Source organism: Salmo salar, chromosome 09, assembly GCF_965601325.2.
Source record: "Salmo salar chromosome 09, fSalSal1, whole genome shotgun sequence".
Lineage (NCBI taxonomy): Eukaryota > Metazoa > Chordata > Actinopteri > Salmoniformes > Salmonidae > Salmo > Salmo salar.
In genome coordinates, this window is record NC_138299.1 from 72,280,006 (window position 1) to 72,301,077 (window position 21,072).

At 46.1% G+C, this 21,072-nt stretch overlaps 1 protein-coding gene across 1 annotated transcript in view; it reads left to right on the forward strand.

The window, feature by feature from the left end:
* The first annotated feature begins 3,555 nt into the window (after positions 1-3,555).
* The window catches only part of LOC106611683 (P2X purinoceptor 3), a 73,576-nt gene continuing 56,059 nt past the window's right edge, over positions 3,556-21,072 (forward strand). Inside the window, exons 1-4 of the mRNA XM_014212134.3 lie at positions 3,556-4,036; positions 4,287-4,422; positions 8,450-8,521; positions 8,734-8,803. Of these exons, the coding sequence (XP_014067609.1) occupies positions 3,906-4,036; positions 4,287-4,422; positions 8,450-8,521; positions 8,734-8,803 (409 nt within the window). The 5' untranslated portion in view covers positions 3,556-3,905. The remainder of the gene's footprint in view (positions 4,037-4,286; positions 4,423-8,449; positions 8,522-8,733; positions 8,804-21,072) is intronic.

Here is a 21,072-nt window from a genome sequence, read left to right on the forward strand (position 1 = left end):
AGCCACCCTTTGCCTTGATGACAGCTTTGCACACTCTTGGCATTCTCTCAACCAGCTTCATGAGGTAGCCACCTGGAATGCATTTCAATTGACAGGTGTGCCTTCATAAAAGTTCATTTGTTGAATTTCTTTCCTTCTTAATGCGTTTGAGCCAATCAGTTGTGTTGTGACAAGGTAGGGGTGTTATACAGAATAGAGCACTATTTGGTAAAAGACCAAGTCCATATTAGGGCCGGAACAGCTCATATAAGCAAAGAGAAATGACAGTCTATCATTACTTTAAAACATGAAGGTCAGTCAATACAGAACATTTCAAGAACTTTTAAAGTTTCTTCAAGTGCAGTCTCAAAAACCATCAAGCGCTATGATGAAACTGGCTCTCATGAGGACTGCCACAGGAATGGAAAACCCAGAGTTTCCTCTGCTGCAGAGGGTGTTCATTAGAGTTACCAGCCTCAGAAATTGCATCCCACTGCGTGAATCAGGCCTTCATGGTCGAATTACTGCAAAGAAGCCACGACTAAAGGACACCAATAAGAAGAAGAGACTTGCTTGGGCCAAGAAATACGAGCAATGGACATTAGACCGGTAGAAATTTGTCCTTTGGTCTGGAGTCCAAATTGGAGATTTTTGGTTCCAACCGCCATGTCTTTGTGAGATGAGGTGTGGGTGAACGGATGATCTCTGCATGTGTATTTCCCACCACAAAGCATGGAGGAGGAGGTGTTATAGTGTGGGGGTGCTTTGCTGGTGACACTGTCAGTGATTTATTTAGAATTCAAGGCACATTTAACCAGCATGGCTACCACAGCATTCTGCAGCGATACGCCATCCCATCAAGTTTGGGCTTAGTGGGACTATCATTTGTTTTTCAGCAGGACAATGACCCAACACACCTTCAGGCTGTGTAAGGGCTATTTTACCAAGAAGGAGAGTGATGGAGTGCTACATCAGATGACCTGGCCTCCACAATCCCCCAACCTCAACCAAATTGAGATGGTTTGGGATGAGTCGGAACGCAGAGTGAAGGAAAAGCAGCCAACAAGTGCTCAGCATATATGGGAACTCCTTCAAGACTGTTTGGAAAGCATTCCAGGTGAAGCTGGTTGAGAGAATGCCAAGAGTGTGCAAAGCTGTCATCAAGGCAAAGGGTGGCTATTTGAAGAATCTGAAATATAAAATATATTTTGACACTTTTTTGGTTACTACATGATTCCATATGTATTATTTCATAGTTTTGATGTCTTCACTATTATTCTACAATGTAGAAAATAGTAAAAATAAACAAAAACCCTTGAATGAGTAGGTGTTCTAAAATGTTTGACCGGTAGTGTGTATATACAGTATAAATATATATTATGTCCCCCCCACTTCTAAAACCAAAGTTGCGCCCCTGATACAATGTGTTTTATTCTGTGAACAGAATACTTAACAGTGAGTTTTGTATTCACTGATGACATTTGTATTTCAAGTTTTGTAAAAGGTGGTCCAAGATACGTAAGTCAGGGACTTAGCCCCCCCCAAAAAATTATCAGAAGTTCTGTAATTTGATCCTTGCTGTTCTGCTATTGATACGTTTTAACACAGATCGAAAGATTGCTTCTCTTAATTGAGTTTGTTATAGAAAGTGTGGCATTAGTGGCTGTACTGAGAGAGATAATAGATATTACAGGAAGGTCTACGATGTCGTTCGGTTGATGTGGCACATAGATGAACATTTCCAGATGTATAATTTATTCAACGTTACTATAACATTATTATGTGGTCATCATAGTGGGAGGTAATAGTCTTCGCCTTCAGAATTAGAGAAGAGAGAGCCAGACCGTTCAGACGACTGACTAAGCATGAGTGTGGGGTCAGAAGGTGAACACACTTATCGGAATCTCATCCTGGATGCAGAAAGTTGTTCAAACAAAGAGAGGAACCTTTAGTGCTTTTCCTGCTACTTACATATGCATTGATCCAGTTTAACCAAGCAGGGGTAGTTTGTTTCAGAGTGAACTCTAATGTTAGTTGATGGCAGGGCAGGGTAGAGACAGTGGTTGTAGAGTGGGGTCAGAATAGGAAGGGTGGTTATTAAAAGGGGCTGGGTGGGGTGGGTAAGGTGAGGGGGGTGGTTTTTAAAAGCGAGGGGTACCCGGATGATAGTGTGTGCTTCCGACCCAGAGGGATTCCCCTGGGTAGGTAAGACAGCGTCTCCTCTCCAAATTACCATGTTCATCAGAGATCCCGAAAATGACTACTACTCCTCCTTCCCTCAGGTCACTATAATTCAAACTTTTATGTGCGTATATATCTATAATTTCACTAATGTGAAGACATACTTTTGTGTCCGCGCGTGTACGTGCATGTTTATCTGTCTACGCTGAGTCATTTCCTGTTTGATGATCACTTGTGGTTTTCCCTTTCAAAAAAATGTCATTAATGAGAGAGACCTCAGTCAATCCTATGTCGTCGCTCTCTATTTCTGTCTCTCTCTCTCTCTCTCTCCGTCTCTCTCTCTGTCTCTCTCTCTCTGTCTCTCTCTCTCTCTCCGTCTCTCTCTCTGTCTCTCTCTCTTTCTGTCTCTTTCTGTCTCGCTGTTGCTCTCTCTGTCTCTCTCTGTGTTTCTCATATCTATGTCGTCGCTGTCTATTTCTGTCTCTCTCTCTCTCTCTTTCTCTGTCTCTCTCTCTCGCTCTCTTTCTGTCTCTCTCTTTCTCTCTCTCTCTCCCTGTCTCTCTCTCTTTCTGTCTCTCTCTCTCTCTCTCTCTTGCTGTTGCTCTCTCTGTCTCTCTCTCTCTGTCTTTCTCATATCATGAGCACACCCCTTACTAAGTCTCTGCTTTATCATGTATGTCTGGGATGTACTGTACATAGATTTCACAGAACCATGCCATTTCCTGAAACGTGATAACATTGCCTTGGCATGTGCACTCAGAGCTCACATAATCGTATTGTTAATGTATTAATCGTGTTTGTTACTTGCATTGTACTACTGTAATTGGCGACAGACGTAATGGAACCACTTAAGAAATGAAGACATGACATCTTCCAGCTCGGTCTGTAGATATTATACGCATGTACCCACACACACACACACACACACACACACACACACCACACACACACCACACACACACACACACACACACACACACACACACACACACCACACACGCCGCAAACACACAACTGTTGAAATGATTACATTACCACGCTTTGAATGTATGCCACTAAGCGGGACTATAATAGCCATTATCATTACACCATTAATGATACGAGGGACCAAGTTTGTATTGATCTCTGAAATGCATCTTACTGTGTGTTTACCGCTCTGCGGAGTACTGTTCACATGTAGTGGGGTTCTGTTGGAGTTGAACGTGTGAAGGCTTTTGAGAATGTGTAGGTCGAAGGCGATTTGAGGTAAGCGCTTTGTGTCACATGTAGCGAGACACTTGTGTCAGAAGTAAGAGGAGAGAACTGTTTTGATGGGAAAGGGAGGGACTCAAGGGGCGGCCGGGAGATAGGGATTTGTGGTGAGGAGAGAGAGAGGACGTGATGGAGGAACAGAGAGATAAAGAGGTTTTTATTTCAGTTTTTTTCTTTTTTTTTCTTTTGTAGGAGAAAAGGGGAGGTCCAACATAATTACCCAATGAACCAGAGAGAGAGAGTTGGTGAAAAGAGAGAGAGAGGGACAGGGTGTTACAGAAAGAGGGACTAAGAGGGTGAAAAGCAGAAAGATAGACGACACACAGAGGACATTTTTGTGAGACGTCTTCTCAGCAGCATTGTGTGGCAACTGAAGGAGTATTTGCACACTTGTTGGGCTCTCACTCACACACCTGGAGAAACTCTGACGCAAAATACAGGTGTAGCTGTTTCGCACGTAGACACACGCACGGACACACAACCCATCTCTTAGGATGTCTATGCTATGGGGCTTTATTACGGACTTCTTCACCTACGAGACAACCAAGTCTGTGGTGGTGAAGAGCTGGTCTGTTGGAATCATCAACCGTGTCGTACAACTGCTCATCATCATCTACTTCGTTTGGTCGGTACAACTTGTGTATGTGTGTGTGTGTGTGTGTGTGTGTATGTATGTATGTGCGTGTGTGTGTATGATAATGTTGAACTCTCTTTTTCATCTTTCTTTCCCCCTTAATTCTTTCCTCTCCCAATGTCTTGCTCCTGAACATTCTAGAACTGTTGTTACTAATCGTCCTTCATTACCCATCCCTCTCCCTGTCATTCTCCATAACCTTTGCCTCCACCTATCTTTCTTTCCTGTTTTTGTCATTTAGTTGGGTCTTTTTACACGAAAAGGCATACCAGGTGAAAGACTCTGGCATCGAGTCTTCTGTCATGACTAAGGTGAAGGGCTTCGGTTACCATAACAACCGTGTGATGGACGTGGCGGACTATGTCGCCCCTACGCAGGTCTGTGACACCCAGACGCCTAACCGTGCCATCTTACGCTCGACCCTAATCTAAAACAACACAGAAGTTATACTGCAGTGCTAACAGTTACTGTACACAACTTGCATATTATAACTGTACACTGTGTAATATACACTGAGTATACCAAACACTAGGACCACCTTCCTAATATTGAGTACTTTACATTTACATTACATTTACGTCATTTAGCAGACACTCTTATCCAGAGCGACTTACAAATTGGTGCATTCACCTTATGATATCCAGTGGAACAACCACTTTACAATAGTACATCTATATATTTTTTGGGGGGAGGTTAGAAGAATTACTTAATCCTATCCCAGGTATTCCTTAAAGAGGTGGGGTTTCAGGTGTCTCCGGAAGGTGGTGATTGACTCCGCTGTCCTGGCGTCGTGAGGGAGCTTGTTCCACCATTGGGGTGCCAGAGCAGCGAACAGTTTTGACTGGGCTGAGCGGGAACTGTGCTTCCGCAGAGGTAGGGAGGCGAGCAGGCCAGAGGTGGATGAACGCAGTGCCCTTCTTTGGGTGTAGGGACTGATCAGAGCCTGAAGGTACGGAGGTGCCGTTCCCCTCACAGCTCCATAGGCAAGCACCATGGTCTTGTAGCAGCTGCGAGCTTCAAATCAAATCAAATCAAATGTATTTTTATATAGCCCTTCGTACATCAGCTGATATCTCAAAGTGCTGTACAGAAACCCAGCCTAAAACCCCAAACAGCAAGCAAAGCATGTGAAAGAAGCACGGTGGCTAGGAAAAACTCCCTAGGAAAAACTCCCTAGAAAGGCCAAAAACCTAGGAAGAAACCTAGAGAGGAACCAGGCTATGAGGGGTGGCCAGTCCTCTTCTGGCTGTGCAGGGTGGATATTATAACAGAACATGGTCAAGATGTTAAAATGTTAAAATGTTCATAAATGACCAGCATGGTCAAATAATAATAATCATAGTAGTTGTCGAGGGTGCAACAAGCACGTCCGGTGAACAGGTCAGGGTTCCATAGCCGCAGGCAGAACAGTTGAAACTGGAGCAGCAGCACGGCCAGGTGGACTGGGGACAGCAAGGAGTCATCATACCAGGTAGTCCTGAGGCATGGTCCTAGGGCTCAGGTCCTCCGAGAGAAAGACAGAAAGAGAGAAAGAGAGAATTAGAGAGCGCATATTTAAATTCACACAGGACACCGGATAACACAAGAGAAATACTCCAGATGTAACAGACTGACCCTAGCCCCCCGACACATAAACTACTGCAGCATAAATACTGGAGGCTGAGACAGGAGGGATCAGAAGACACTGTGGCCCCATCCGATGATACCCCCGGACAGGGCCAAACAGGCAGGATATAACCCCACCCACTTTGCCAAAGCACAGCCCCCACACCACTAGAGGGATGTCTCCAACCACCAACTTACCGTCCTATGACAAGGCCGAGTATAGCCCACAACGATCTCCGCCATGGCACAACCCAAGGGGGGGCGCCAACCCAGACAGGGCGCCAACCCAGACTCTCAACTGGAAGCCAGTGGAGTGTGCGGAGGAGCGGGGTGACGTGAGAGAACTTGGGAAGGTTGAACACCAGACGGGCTGCGGCGTTCTGGATGAGTTGTAGGGGTTTGATGGCACAGGCAGGGAGCCCCGCCAACAGCGAGTTGCAGTAATCCAGACGGGAGATGACAAGTGCCTGGATTAGGACCTGCACCGCTTCCTGTGTGAGGCAGGGTCGTACTCTGCAAATGTTGTAGAGCATGAACCTACAGGATCGGGTCAACGCCTTGATGTTAGCGGAGAACGACAGGGCGTTGTCCAGGGTCACGCCAAGGCTCTTAGCACTCTGGGAGGAGGACACAATGGAGTTGTCAACCGTGATGGCGAGATCATGGAACGGGCAGTCCTTCCCCGGGAGGAAGAGCAGCTCCGTCTTGCCGAGGTTCAGCTTGAGGTGGTGATCCGTCATCCACACTGATATGTCTGCCAGACATGCAGAGATGCGATTCGCCACCTGGTTATCAGAAGGGGGAAAGGAGAATATTAATTGTGTGTCGTCTGCGTAGCAATGATAGGAGAGACCATGTGAGGATATGACAGAGCCAAGTGACTTGGTGTATAGTGAGAATAGGAGAGGGCCTAGAACTGAGCCCTGGGGGACACCAGTGGTGAGAGCACGTGGTGCGGAGACAGATTCTCGCCATGCCACCTGGTAGGAGCGACCTGTCAGGTAGGACGCAATCCAAGAGTGAGCCGCGCCGGAGATGCCCAACTCGGAGAGGGTGGAGAGGAGGATCTGATGGTTCACAGTATCAAAGGCAGCAGATAGGTCTAGAAGGATGAGAGCAGAGGAGAAAGAGTTAGCTTTAGCAGTGCGGAGAGTCTCCGTGACACAGAGAAGAGCGGTCTCAGTTGAATGGCCAGTCTTGAAACCTGACTGATTTGGATCAAGAAGGTCATTCTGAGAGAGATAGCAAGAGAGCTGGCCAAGGACGGCACGCTCAAGAGTTTTGGAGAGGAAAGAAAGAAGGGATACTGGTCTGTAGTTGTTGACATTGGAGGGATCGAGTGTAGGTTTTTTGAGAAGGGGTGCAACTCTCGCTCTCTTGAAGACGTTGCCCTCAGAACAGCCTCAATTCGTAGGGGGGCATGGACTCCACAAGGTGTCGAAAGCGTTCCACAGGGATGCTGGCCCATGTTGACTCCAATGCTTCCCACAGTTGTGTCAGGTTGACTGGATGGATGTCCTTCAGGTGGCGAACCAGTCTTGAAACACACAGGAAACTGTTAAGGGTGAAAAACCCAGCAGCGTTGCAGTTCTTGACATGCTCAAACCGGTGTGCCTGGCACCTACTACCATATCCCGTGAAAGGGCACTTACATTTTTGTCTTTCCCATTCACCCTCTGAATGACACACATACACAATCCATGTCTCAATTGTCTCAAGGCTTAAAAATCCTTCTTTAACCTGTCTCCTCCCCTTCATCTATACTGATTGGAGTGTATTTAACAAGTGACATCAATAAGGGATCGTAGCTTCCACCTGGATTCACCTGGTCAGTCTGTGTCTCCAGCAACCCAAGTCATAGACTGTTCTCTCTGCTACCGCACGGCAAGCGGTACCGGACCGCCAAGTCTAGGTCCAAAAGGCTTCTTAACAGCTTCTACCCCAAAGCCATAAGACTCCTGAACAGTTAATCAAAGGGCTACCCAGACCCCTCTTTTACGCTGCTGCTACTCTCTGTTTATTATCTATGCATAGTCACTTTAACTCAACCTACATGTACATATTACCTCAATTACCTCGACTAACTGGTGCCCCCGCACATTGACTCTGTACCAGTACCTCCTGTATATAGCCTCGCTGTTGTTATTTTACTACTGCTGTTTAATTATTTGTTACTTTTATTTTTTATTTTTTACTTAACACTTTATTAGAATTTTTTTACTTCTTAGAGCAATGTTTGTTAAAATTAAGGGCTTGTAAGTAAGCATTTCACTGTCAGGTCTACACCTGTTGTATTCGGCGCAGGAGACAAATTCAATTTGATTTGATTTGTCATGGAAGGAGCAGGTGTTCTTCATGTTTTGAATACTCAGTGTACCAAACGTTGATTAAACGTTATTAAAATGATTGCAATATGTACACACACGCAAAACCCGCCCAGTCAGCCGAGGTGCGGTACAAGAACAGTCTATAGATACTTGATATAATGTCATTGAGCATTTCACTGTTGTAATGTTAAACACTTAAAGGGAAGTGCTTGGTGTGAGGTGATGGGGAACTAAATTAAGTCCTTTGGTTGGGTGGAATAAGTGTCTGAGTGGTTCATTATAGTACATTAGTTAGCATTAGCCCAAGAAACTGGTTAAATAGCATGGCAAAAAAAAAAAAAAAAAACAGTTGCTAATGATAGCAAGAACAACAAAAGATGAAGGCGTTGGTTGAGACTTTAGATGATTTCAGCCTGATAGGTTGACTTGATGATGTTTAGGCTAAAGTGCTGGCTTGTATATGTTCTGACAGGGTGCTGCAGTGTTCTGCATCATCACCAAGCTCATCGTCACGGAGCAACAGTTCCAAGGCTTATGCCCTGAGGTGAGTCCATTTCAGTCCAGTATACATGTACCATGTACCTACCTGCTCCAGCACGCTATACCATGTTTTTAACAATACAATGTACTCTACTCTGCAAAGCTCCAGCCTTTACAACTAACAAAAGCTGAGGCATTTAATATTGGGTGGTGACAGAGCTTCTGGTTGAAGGGCAATGCTATTAATGCCTGTGTATCTGTTCTTTGTGTGTTCAGAGTGAAGTGAAGTATGAGTGTGAAACAGATGAAGACTGTGACAAGCATTTAGGGAGCTTCCTTGGAAACGGTGAGTTTCAACTCTTTCCTCTTCTTGCTTTCTCTACCATTCCCTTGCTGGGACTCCATTGCTCCTTCCTCCTCTCTCTCTCTCTCGCTCTCTCTCTCTCGCTCTCTCACGCTCTCTCTCTCTCTCTCGCTCTCTCACGCTCTCTCTCTCTCGCTCTCTCTCTCTCTCTCTCCCTCTCTCTCTCTCTCTCTCTCTCTCCCTCAATTCAATTCAATTCAATTCAAGGGGCTTTATTGGCATGGGAAACATATGTTAGCATTGCCAAAGCAAGTGAAGTAGATAATATACAAAAGTGAAATAAACAAAAATGGACAGTGAGTGTAAACATTAATAAAGACATTACAAATGTTGTATTATGTATATATACAGTGTTGTAACGATGTGCAAATGGTTAAAGTACAAAAGGGAAAATAAATAAACATAAATATGGGTTGTATTTACAATGGTGTTTGTTCTTCACTGGTTGCCCTTTTCTTGTGGCAACAGGTCACAAATCTTGCTGCTGTGTTGGCACACTGTGGTATTTCACCCAATAGATATAGGAGTTTATCAAAATTGGGTTTGTTTTCGAATTCTTTGTGGATCTGTGTAATCTGAGGGAAATATGTGTCTCTAATATGGTCATACATTTGGCAGGAGGTTAGGAAGTACACCTCAGTTTCCACCTAATTTTGTGGGCAGTGTGCACATAGCCTGTCTTCTCTTGAGAGCCAGGTCTGCCTACGGCGGTCTTTCTCAATAGCAACGCTATGCTCACTGAGTCTGTACATAGTCAAAGCTTTCCTTAAGTTTGGGTCAGTCACAGTGGTCAGGTATTCTGACACTGTGTACTCTCTGTTTAGGGTCAAATAGCATTCTAGTTTGCTCTGTTTTTTGTTAATTCTTTCCAATGTGTCAAGTAATTATCTTTTTGTTTTTTCATGATTTGGTTGGGTCTAATTGTGTTGCTGTCCCGGGGCTCTGTGGGATCTGTTTGTGTTCGTGAACAGAGCCCCAGGACCAGCTTGCTTAGGGACCTCTTCTCCAGGTTAATCTCTCTGTAGGTGATGGCTTTGTTATGGAAGGTTTGGGAATCACTTCCTTTTAGGTGGTTGTAGAATTTAACGTATTTTTTCTGGATTTTGATAATTAGCGGGTATCGGCCTAATTCTGCTCTGCATGCATTATTTGGTGTTTTACGTTGTACACGGAGGATATTTTTGCAGAATTCTGCATGCAGAGTCTCAATTTGGTGTTTGGCCCATTTTGTGAATTCTTGGTTGGTGAGCGGACCCCAGACCTCACAACCATAAAGGGCAATGGGTTCTATAACTGATTCAAGTATTTTTTGCCAAATCCTAATTGGTATATCAAATATTATGTTCCTTTTGATGGCATAGAATGCCCTTCTTGCCTTGTCTCTCAGATCGTTCACAGCTTTGTGGAAGTTACCTGTGGCGCTGATGTTTAGGCCAAGGTATGTATCGTTTTTTTGTGTGCTCAAGGGCAACGGTGTCTAGATGGAATTTGTATTTGTGGTCCTGGCGACTGGACCTTTTTTGGAACAACATTATTTTGGTCTTACTGAGATTTACTGTCAGGGTCCAGGTCTGACAGAATCTGTGCAGAAGATCTAGCTGCTGCTGTAGGCCCTCCTTGGTTGGTTACAGAAGCACCAGATCATCAGCAAACAGTAGACATTTGACATCAGATTCTAGTAAGGTGAGGCCGGGTGCTGCAGACTATTCTAGTGCCCTCGTCAATTCGTTGATATATATGTTGAAGAGGGTGGGGCTTAAGCCGCATCCCTGTCTCAACCCATGGCCCTGTGGGAATAAATGTGTGCCTATTTTAACTGCACACTTGTTGTTTGTGTACATGGATTTTATAATGTTGTATGTTTTTCCCCCAACCCCCCTTTCCATCAGTTTGTACTGCAGGCCCTCATGCCAAATTGAGTCAAAGGCTTTTTTGAAATCAACAAAGCTTGAGTTTGAGTTTATTTTATTTTTACAGGGACAGTGCACATTAATCAACGTTTCAGTAAAAGTGCCGGTTTTAGCCAGCCGGCTAATTTTCAACCGCAGTCCCTGGGCAGGTTATTAAAAACAATTACAATATAGACAATCATTGAACAGTGAGCACACACAGAGTAACATAGGACAAGCAAGACATAGCATACAGACAGAGCAACATAGGACAAGCAAGATGTAGCATACAGACAGAGTAACATAGAACAAAAAGCAACAAGACAAAATCCATAAAAACAACAAAGTGTTTCCACACCTCACAAGCTACAGACAACAGACAACATGGAAAGCGGCAATACACAGCTAGGGATTATGTTCACAAGTCTGATTGACCTTTAGCCATGTCTTCATGTATTTTGTGAAAGTGTGATATGTGGTGCAGTTATGTGTGTCTGATGGCAGTATATTCCAGACATGGGAAGCTCTCACAGAGAAAGCAGATTTACTAAAGGTGCTTTTCCTTAAGGGAACTATACAGTCACCTCTCATGGCAGACCTTGTGGATCTGCTGCCATATGTTTGGGTTTTCTGTTTTACAAAAATACTGAGTGGAGGGGGAGCCAGGCCATTTAGGATCTTGAATACAAGACATGCGTCGGTGTATTGCACAAGATTTTCCCAACTCAGGAGCTCATGCTTTCTGAGGATGTAACAGTGATGATGGCTATTGGGCTTTCTATCGAGCACTTTGAGAGCCTGTTTGTAGACAGACTGAATAGGTTTTAATGTTGTATAGCAAGCTTGGGTCCAACTAGTCAAGCAGTATGTTAAGTGGGGGAGTATCATCGATTTGAAATACAGTTTTGCTACCTCTGTGGTCAAACAATTTCGTATAAATCGGAAATTAGCTAGGTTGAATTTGGTTATTTGAATGACCTTTTTCACATGCTTTTTAAAAGAGAGGTTGGAATCAAGTATGATTCCAAGGTACTTAAAATCAGATACCACCTGGAGCTTCTCCCCTGACACATAGACATCTGGCTCAGTAGCATCTGTTGCCCTCTTTGTGAAGAACATGCAAACTGTTTTTTTCACATTGAGATCCAAACACGAGTCACTGAGCCACTTTGTAACCTGGACCATTACAGTAGTGAGTTCTTGTGCAGCTTGTTGTTTGCTCTTTGCATGCACATATATCACTGTATCATCTGCATACATTTGAACTTCAGACCCAGTGCAGACGGAAGGCAGATCATTAATGTACAAGCTGAACAGGAGGGGCCCCAGTATTGACCCTTGGGGCACGCCCACATCATAGCTAAGAGTGGGCGACAGCTCATTGCTCACTCTGACACACTGAGTTCTGCCTTCAAGGTATGATTTCATCCATCTCAAGGCATCGGGGGAAAAGTTGAACTTGGACAATTTTGTGATGAGAATCTCATGGTTAACAGTATCGAAAGCCTTCCTTAGGTCCAGAAACACAGCCCCAACAACGCCCCCTTTGTCCATCTTGGACTTCACATTTTCCAGAAGAAAGCAGTTGGCCGTTTCTGTGGAGTGTTTCGCTCTGAAGCCAAACTGCATGGAGTGTAATGTGAAGGGGCTGTTGTTGAGGTGGGAAATCAGTTGTTCTGCTACACACTTTTCAACAACCTTCGACACTACAGGTAGTATACTAATGGGCCTGTAGTTACTCACATCAGCAGGGTCGCCCGATTTAAAGATGGCCGTTATTATGGCTGACTTCCATACCCTTGGAAACACCCCCAGACCAATAGATGTGTTGGTGACCTTAGTAATGGGGCCAATGAGTGACTCTTTGTAGTTTTTAAGAAAGGTAGAGTCCAGCCCAAACACATCTTTGGATTTAGAGTTCTTTAGTGAGCTAATCACCTTGTTCACCTTTGACTCAGAAACCTCCCTTATGATGAAGACAGGTTGAGCGTCATTCACTAGCACTGAGCCAAATAAACCAGTGGAGGGGTTCTGTGTCAGTACCTTGACAGAGTCAATAAAGTAGGAATTGAAGGCTATTGCTATTTCAACTGCATCCTGTGTTAGATTGTTATTCACCATGATTTCTAGTCTTTTTGCGGTGTTACTATGGTCTTTCCCTGTTAACTTTTTAAGATTCTCCCAGAGCAATTTAGAATTTCCCTTTGCCTCACCAATTATGTTAATAAAAAAGTTTGCCTTGGCCTGTCTGATTTCTTTCATCACCTTATTTCTCAACATGGTAAACCTACGTCTGTCATGCTCTAATTTGGATTTTAGGGCTGTTTTTAGAGCATAATCTCGTTCTTTCATCAATTTCCAAATTTCTCCATTTAGCCAAGGAAGAGTGCTCTTTTGGCCAGGTTTGGATTAGATTTTCTTTAGGAAACCATTTATTGTAGCCTGGATTGTGGATAGAAAAACCTCACTATCAACTTCCACGTCTGTATAGGACAAGAGATCATTCCAGTTAATTCCATTAATTGCTTTTTCAAAATAGTTTAATTCACTCTTAGGTATTCTTAGTTGATCCGGCTTTCTAACAGTAGAGAGCTTAAAACCTGTTAGGGCTAGGGGGCAGCATTGACACGGCTGGATAAAAAACATACCCGATTTAATCTGATTACCACTCCTACTCAGTAACTAGAATATGCATATACTTATTACATATGGATAGAAAACACCCTAAATTTTCTAAAACTGTTTGAATGGTGTCTGTGAGTATAACAGAACTCAAATGGCAGGTCAAAACCTGAGAGATTCCTTTACAGGAAGTGGCCTGTCTGACCATTTCTGGAACTTCTTTGCCATCTCTATCATTTACTAAGGATCTCTGCTCTAACGTGACACTTCCCACGTCGTCCATAGGCTCTCATAGCCCGGGAAAAAAGAGAATGTCGTCATTCCAGCCCCAGGCTGAAACACATTATCGCCTTTCTCAAGTGGCCCATCAAGAGACACTAGCTTATGCGCGTGACCCCGACCGCCCCCGCCTTTGGGATTTTTTCCTCTGTTTGCCGAAAAGGAGATTCCCTGTCGGAATTTTACCGCTTTTCTACGAGAAAAATGACGTAAAAATTGATTTTAAACAGCGGTTGACATGCTTCGACGTACGGCAATTGAATACTTTGAATTTTATTGTCAGGAATTGCGCCAAGCGCGCGACACTTCTTTACTATTTCGGATAGTGTCTGGAACGCACGAACAAAACGCCGCTATTCGGATATAACGATGGATTATTTTGGACCAAACCAACATTTGTTATTGAAGTAGACGTCCTGGGTGTGCATTCTGACGAAGACAACAAAAGGTAATGACATTTTTATAATAGTAAATATGATTATGGTGAGTGCTAAACTTGCCGGATGTCTAAATAGCGAGCCCGTGATGCCTGGGCTATATACTTAGAATATTGCAAAATGTGCTTTCACCAAAAAGCTATTTTAAAATCGGACATATCGAGTGCATAGAGGAGGTCTGTATCTATAATTCTTAAAATAATTGTTATGCTTTTTGTGAACGTTTATCGTGAGTAATTTAGTAAAATGTTAGCGAATTCCCCGTAAGTTTGCGGGGGGTATGCTAGTTCTGAACGTCACATGCTAATGTAAAAAGCTGGTTTTTGATATAAATATGAACTTGATTGAACAAAACATGCATGTATTGTATAACATAATGTCCTAGGGTTGTCATCTGATGAAGATCATCAAAGGTGAGTGCTGCATTTAGCTGTCTTCTGGGTTTTGGTGACATTATATGCTGGCTTGAAAAATGGGTGTCTGATTATTTCTGGCTTGGTACTCTGCTGACATAATCTAATGTTTTGCTTTCGTTGTAAAGCCTTTTTGAAATCGGACAGTGTGGTTAGATTAACGAGAGTCTTATCTTTAAATGGCTGTAAAATAGTCATATGTTTGAGAAATTGAAGTAATAGGATTTTGAAGATTTTGAAAATCGCGCCACAGGCTGGCAGTGGATGTTACGTAGGTGGGACGAATTCGTCCCGCCGGTCCCATAGAGGTTAAACCTGCTCTTAGACAACTTTCTGGCTATAAGTGTCAAATTATGATCAGATAGCCCAGTAACCATATTGAATGATTTAGTCACTCTCTCTGGTTTATTACTGAACACCAAATCAATCTGTGTTTTAGAGCAACAAGTCACCCTGGTTGGCCCTTTAACAAGCTGTGTAAGGTCAAAGGTATTAGTGATCCGTTTGAGGGTTTTCCTACAAGACTTGTCTTCATAATTAATATTAAAATCTCCCATTAAGATGACCTCCTTCCCAAAATCACATTCCACTCCACTCCATTGCGAGTTGGCCAATTGGTTTGACCATCCAAGTACTCTACTGAAAGTGAACTATACCACATGGTTAACTTTTAGACTATTGATACCGACAGAATAAGAACAAGTCTTTGATATAATTTCTAGCTGCAGACTATTAATTAATATCATTGAACGCGAAGACCAACGAAACATCCATTCTATGACGACATTAATGAATGTCGCTTTGAAAGACCCATTCTAACCGAGAGAGAGAGAGAGAGAGAACGCGGACAAAACTCTCCAACAGAACGACTCTTCAACAAGGATCCCGACAACACTGAGCGTAAATATATATTGATTGCAATTGTTCCCAAATGAGTGAGCGTTCATGCGCAAAAGATTTAGCATGTCAATTGTTAATACTAATGAACTCTGTGTGTCTCCTCAGCTGAACATTTTATGACCCATTGTTTAACAAGACACCAGCCAGGCCTGTTTAGCCACTAGGGCACATTACTCTACCAATTCTTTGTGATGATAATTACTGTTTGTATACTTTCTGTGAATTACTTAGTTTAGTAAATAAATGATTTTAAGACAATTGATGTATGGATGACTCTTAGTAAAGGCTGGGTTCGTGCAGATACAACAATTTACAACGTTTGGAATGAGACTGGACGCGAGGTAAAATACACCATTTAAACCAGAAGATAACCGGCCTATACTATAATAGAATATAATATATAATGTTATAATATAGGAAAGTTATATTAGGAAAATTATAACTTTGTAATCTGAATATTTTCCTTGGTGCCCCGATCTCCTAGTTAATTACAATTAAACGATTAATCAGTTTGATCGTGTGATAATAATTACAGGGAGTTAATTGATAAACATGTCTTCAGTTTAATGGTACCCCAAAGACACGACACTATGGACTGGCCCGCCCATTCCCCAGACCTGAATCCAATTGAGCACATCTGGGACATCATGTCTCGCTCCATCCACCAACGCCACGTTGCACCACAGACTGTCCAGGAGTTGGCGGATGCTTTAGTCCAGGTCTGGGAGGAGATCCTTCAGGAGACCATCCGCCACCTCATCAGGAGCATGCCAGGCGTTGTAGGGAGGTCATACAGGCACGTGGAGGCCACACACACTACTGAGCCTCATTTTGACTTGTTTTGAGGACATTACATCAAAGTTGGATCAGCCTGTAGTGTGGTTTTCCACTTTAATTTTGAGTGAGACTCCAAATCCAGACCTCCATGGGTTGATAAATTGGATTTCGATTGATTATTTTTGTGTGATTTTGTTGTCAGCACATTCAACTATGTAAAGAAAAAAGTATTTAATAAGATTATTTCTTTCATTCAGATCTAGGATGTGTTGTTTAGGTGTTCCCTTTATTTTTTTGAGCAGTATATTTCCTGCTTGAGTACAATCTGTGTATTGGTATGTCCTCAGTGGGTGTGTGGGGGGGGGGGGGGGGGGGGGGTTGTCAGGAGGGCTATCAGGGTGGCTGACGGGGGGGGGGGGGGGGTGCTCAAGGGGCGTGAGATCCCCCGGGCTTGGGGTTCTTCATTTGTCTGTCCTGCTGTGGTGTAGACGTGGTCAAGGTCTGAGGACTGTTCTGCTGTGATCTAGACGTGGTCAGGGTCTGAGGACTGCTCTGCTGTGATGTAGACGTGGAAAGGGTCAGGTGGGACTGTTCTGCTGTGATGTAGATGTGGTCTGGGGACAGTTCTGCTGTGATGTAGACGTGGTCAGGGTGTGAGGACTGTTCTGCTGTGATGTAGATGTGGTCAGGCTCTGAGGACTGTTCTGCTGTGATGTAGATGTGGTCAGGCTCTGAGGACTGTTCTGCTGTGATGTAGACGTGGTCAGGGTCTGGGGACTGTTCTGCTGTGATGTAGACGTGGTCAGGGTCTGGGGACTGTCCTGCTGTGATGTAGACGTGGTCAGGGTCTGGTGGGGACTGTTCTGCTGTGATGTAGATGTGGTCAGGGTCTGAGGACTGTTCTGCTTGGATGTTGACGTGGTCAGGGTCTGAGGACTGTTCTGCTGTGATGTAGACGTGGTCAGGGTCTGAGGACTGTTCTGCTGTGGTGTAGACGTGGTCAGGGTCTGAGGACTTTTCTGCTTGGATGTAGACGTGGTCAGGGTCTGAGGACTGTTCTGCTGTGGTGTAGACGTGGTCAGGGTCTGAGGACTGTTCTGCTGTGGTGTAGACGTGGTCAGGGTCTGGGGTGGACTGTTCTGCTGTGGTGTAGACGTGGTCAGGGTCTGGGGACTGCTCTGCTGTGGTAAAGACGTGGTCAGGGTCTGGTGTGGACTGTTCTGCTGTGATGTTGACGTGATCAGGGTCTGGGGACTGTTCTGCTGTGATGTTAAGGTGGTCAGGGTCTGCGGTGGACTGTTCTGCTGTGGTGTAGATGTGGTCAGGGTCTGAGGACTGTTCTGCTGTGATGTAGACGTGGTCAGGGTCTGGGGACTGTTCTGCTGTGGTGTAGATGTGGTCAGGGTCTGGGGACTGTTCTGCTGTGATGTAGACGTGGTCAGGGTCTGAGGACTGTTCTGCTGTGATGTAGACGTGGTCAGGGTCTGGGGTAGACTGTTCTGCTGTGGTGTAGACGTGGTCAGGGTCTGGGGTGGACTGTTCTGCTGTGGTGTGGTCAGGGTCTGGGGTGGACTGTTCTGCTGTGATGTAGACGTGGTCAGGGTCTGGGGACTGTTCTGCTGTGGTGTAGACTTGGTCAGGGTCTGGGGTGTACTGTTCTGCTGTGGTTTAGACGTGGTCAGGGTCTGGGGTGGACTGTTCTGCTGTGATGTAGACGTGGTCAGGGTCTGGGGACTGTTCTGCTGTGATGTAGACGTGGTCAGGGTCTGGGGACTGTTCTGCTATGATGTAGACGTGGTCAGGTTCTGAGGACTGTTTTGCTGTGGTGTAGACGTGGTCAGGGTCTGGTGGGGACTTTTCTGATGTGGTGTAGATGTGGTCATGGTCTGAGGACTGTTCTGCTGAGATGTAGACGTGGTCAGGGTCTGGGGTAGACTGTTCTGCTGTGGTGTAGACGTGGTCAGGGTCTGGGGTGGACTGTTCTGCTGTGGTGTGGTCAGGGTCTGGGGTGGACTGTTCTGCTGTGATGTAGACGTGGTCAGGGTCTGAGGACTGTTCTGCTGTGATGTAGACGTGGTCATGGTCTGGGGACTGTTCTGCTGTGGTGTAGACGTGGTCAGGGTCTGGGGTGGACTGTTCTGCTGTGGTGTAGACGTGGTCAGGGTCTGGGGACTGCTATGCTGTGGTAAAGACGTGGTCAGGGTCTGGGGACTGTTCTGCTGTGGTGTAGACGTGGTCAGGGTCTGGGGACTGCTATGCTGTGGTAAAGACGTGGTCAGGGTCTGGGGACTGTTCTGCTGTGATGTACACGTGGTCAGGGTCTGGTGTGGACTGTTCTGCTGTGATGTTGACGTGATCAGGGTCTGGGGACTGTTCTGCTGTGGTGTAGACGTGGTCAGGGTCTGGGGTGGACTGTTCTGCTGTGGTGTGGTCAGGGTCTGGGGTGGACTGTTCTGCTGTGATGTAGACGTGGTCAGGGTCTGGGGACTGTTCTGCTGTGATGTAGACGTGGTCATGGTCTGAGGACTGTTCTGCTGTGATGTAGACGTGGTCAGGGTCTGGGGTAGACTGTTCTGCTGTGGTGTAGACGTGGTCAGGGTCTGGGGTAGACTGTTCTGCTGTGGTGTAGACGTGGTCAGGGTCTGGGGTGGACTGTTCTGCTGTGGTGTGGTCAGGGTCTGGGGTTGACTGTTCTGCTGTGATGTAGACGTGGTCAGGGTCTGGGGTGGACTGTTCTGCTGTGGTGTGGTCAGGGTCTGGGGACTGTCCTGCTGTGGTGTAGACTTGGTCAGGGTCTGGGGTAGACTGTTCTGCTGTGGTGTAGACTTGGTCAGGGTCTGGGGTGGACTGTTCTGCTGTGATGTATACGAGGTCAGGGTCTGGGGACTGTTCTGCTGTGATGTAGACGTGGTCAGGTTCTGAGGACTGTTTTGCTGTGGTGTAGACGTGGTCAGGGTCTGGTGGGGACTGTTCTGCTTTGATGTAGACGTGGTCAGGGTCTGAGGACTGTTCTGCTGTGATGTAGACGTGGTCAGGGTCTGGGGACTGTTCTGCTGTGATGTAGACGTGGTCATGGTCTGGGGAATGTTCTGTTCTGCTGTGATGTAGAAGAGGTCAGGTCTGGGGAATGTTCTGCTGTGATGTAGACGTGGTCAGGGTCTGGGGTTGACTGTTCTGCTGTGATGTAGACGTGGTCAGGGTCTGGGGACTGTCCTGCTGTGGTGTAGACGTGGTCAGGGTCTGTGGTGGACTGTTCTGCTATGGTGTAGATGTGGTCAGGGTCTGGGGTGGACTGTTCTGCTGTGGTGTACACGTGGTCAGGGTCTGGGGTGGACTGTTCTGCTGTGATGTAGACTTGGTCAGGGTCTGGGGACTGTCCTGCTGTGGTGTAGACTTGGTCAGTGTCTGGGGTAGACTGTTCTGCTGTGGTGTGGTCAGGGTCTGGTGTGGACTGTTCTGCTGTGGTGTAGACGTGGTCAGGGTCTGGGGTGGACTGTTCTGCTGTGATGTAGACGTGGTCAGGGTCTGGGGTAGACTGTTCTGCTGTGGTGTGGTCAGGGTCTGGGGTGGACTGTTCTGCTGTGGTGTAGACTTGGTCAGGGTCTGGGGACTGTCCTGCTGTGGTGTAGACTTGGTCAGGGTCTGGGGACTGTCCTGCTGTGGTGTAGACTTGGTCAGGGTCTGGTGTGGACTGTTCTGCTATGGTGTAGATGTGGTCAGGGTCTGGTGTGGACTGTTCTGCTGTGGTGTAGACCTGGTCAGGGTCTGAGGACTGTTCTGCTGTGGTGTAGACTTGGTCAGGGTCTGGGGTGGACTGTTCTGCTGTGATGTAGACGTGGTCAGGGTCTGGGGTGGACTGTTCTGCTGTGATGTAGACGTGGTCAGGGTCTGGGGTGGACTGTTCTGCTGTGATGTAGACGTGGTCAGGTTCTGAGGACTGTTCTGCTGTGATGTAGACGTGGTCATGGTCTGGGGACTGTTCTGCTGTGATGTAGATGTGGTCAGGGTCTGGGGACTGTCCTGCTGTGGTGTAGACGTGGTCAGGGTCTGTGGTGGACTGTTCTGCTATGGTGTAGATGTGGTCAGGGTCTGGGGTGGACTGTTCTGCTGTGGTGTAGACGTGGTCAGGGTCTGAGGACTGTTCTGCTGTGGTGTAGACGTGGTCAGGGTCTGGGCTGGACTGTTCTGCTGTGATGTAGACGTGGTTTGGTTGTGGGGTGGACTGTTCTGCTGTGATGTAGACATGGTCAGGGTCTTGGGACTGTTCTGCTGTCGTGTAGACATGGTCAGGGTCTGGGGTGGACTGTTGTGCTGTGATGTGGACGTGGTCAGGGTCTGGGGTGGACTGTTGTGCTGTGATGTAGACGTGGTCAGGGTCTGAGGACTGTTCTGCTGTGATGTAGACGTGGTCAGGGTCTGAGGACTGTTCTGCTGTGATGTAGACGTGGTCAGGGTCTGAGGACGGTTCTGCTGTGATGTAGACGTGGTCAGGGTCTGGGGACTGTTCTGCTGTGATGTAGACGTGGTCAGGGTCTGACGACTGTTCTGCTGTGGTGTAGACATGGTCAGGGTCTAGGGACTGTTCTGCTGTGATGTAGACGTGGTCAGGGTCTAAGGACTGTCCTGCTGTGGTATAGACTTGGTCAGGGTCTGGGGTAGACTGTTCTGCTGTGGTGTAGACGTGGTCAGGGTCTGTGGTGGACTGTTCTGCTGTGGTGTGGTCAGGGTCTGGGGTGGACTGTTCTGCTGTGATGTAGACGTGGTCAGGGTCTGAGGACTGTTCTGCTGTGATGTAGACGTGGTCAGGGTCTGGGGTAGACTGTTCTGCTGTGATGTAGACGTGGTCAGGGTCTGGGGTAGACTGTTCTGCTGTGGTGTAGACGTATTCAGGGTCTGGGGTGGACTGTTCTGCTGTGGTGTGGTCAGGGTCTGGG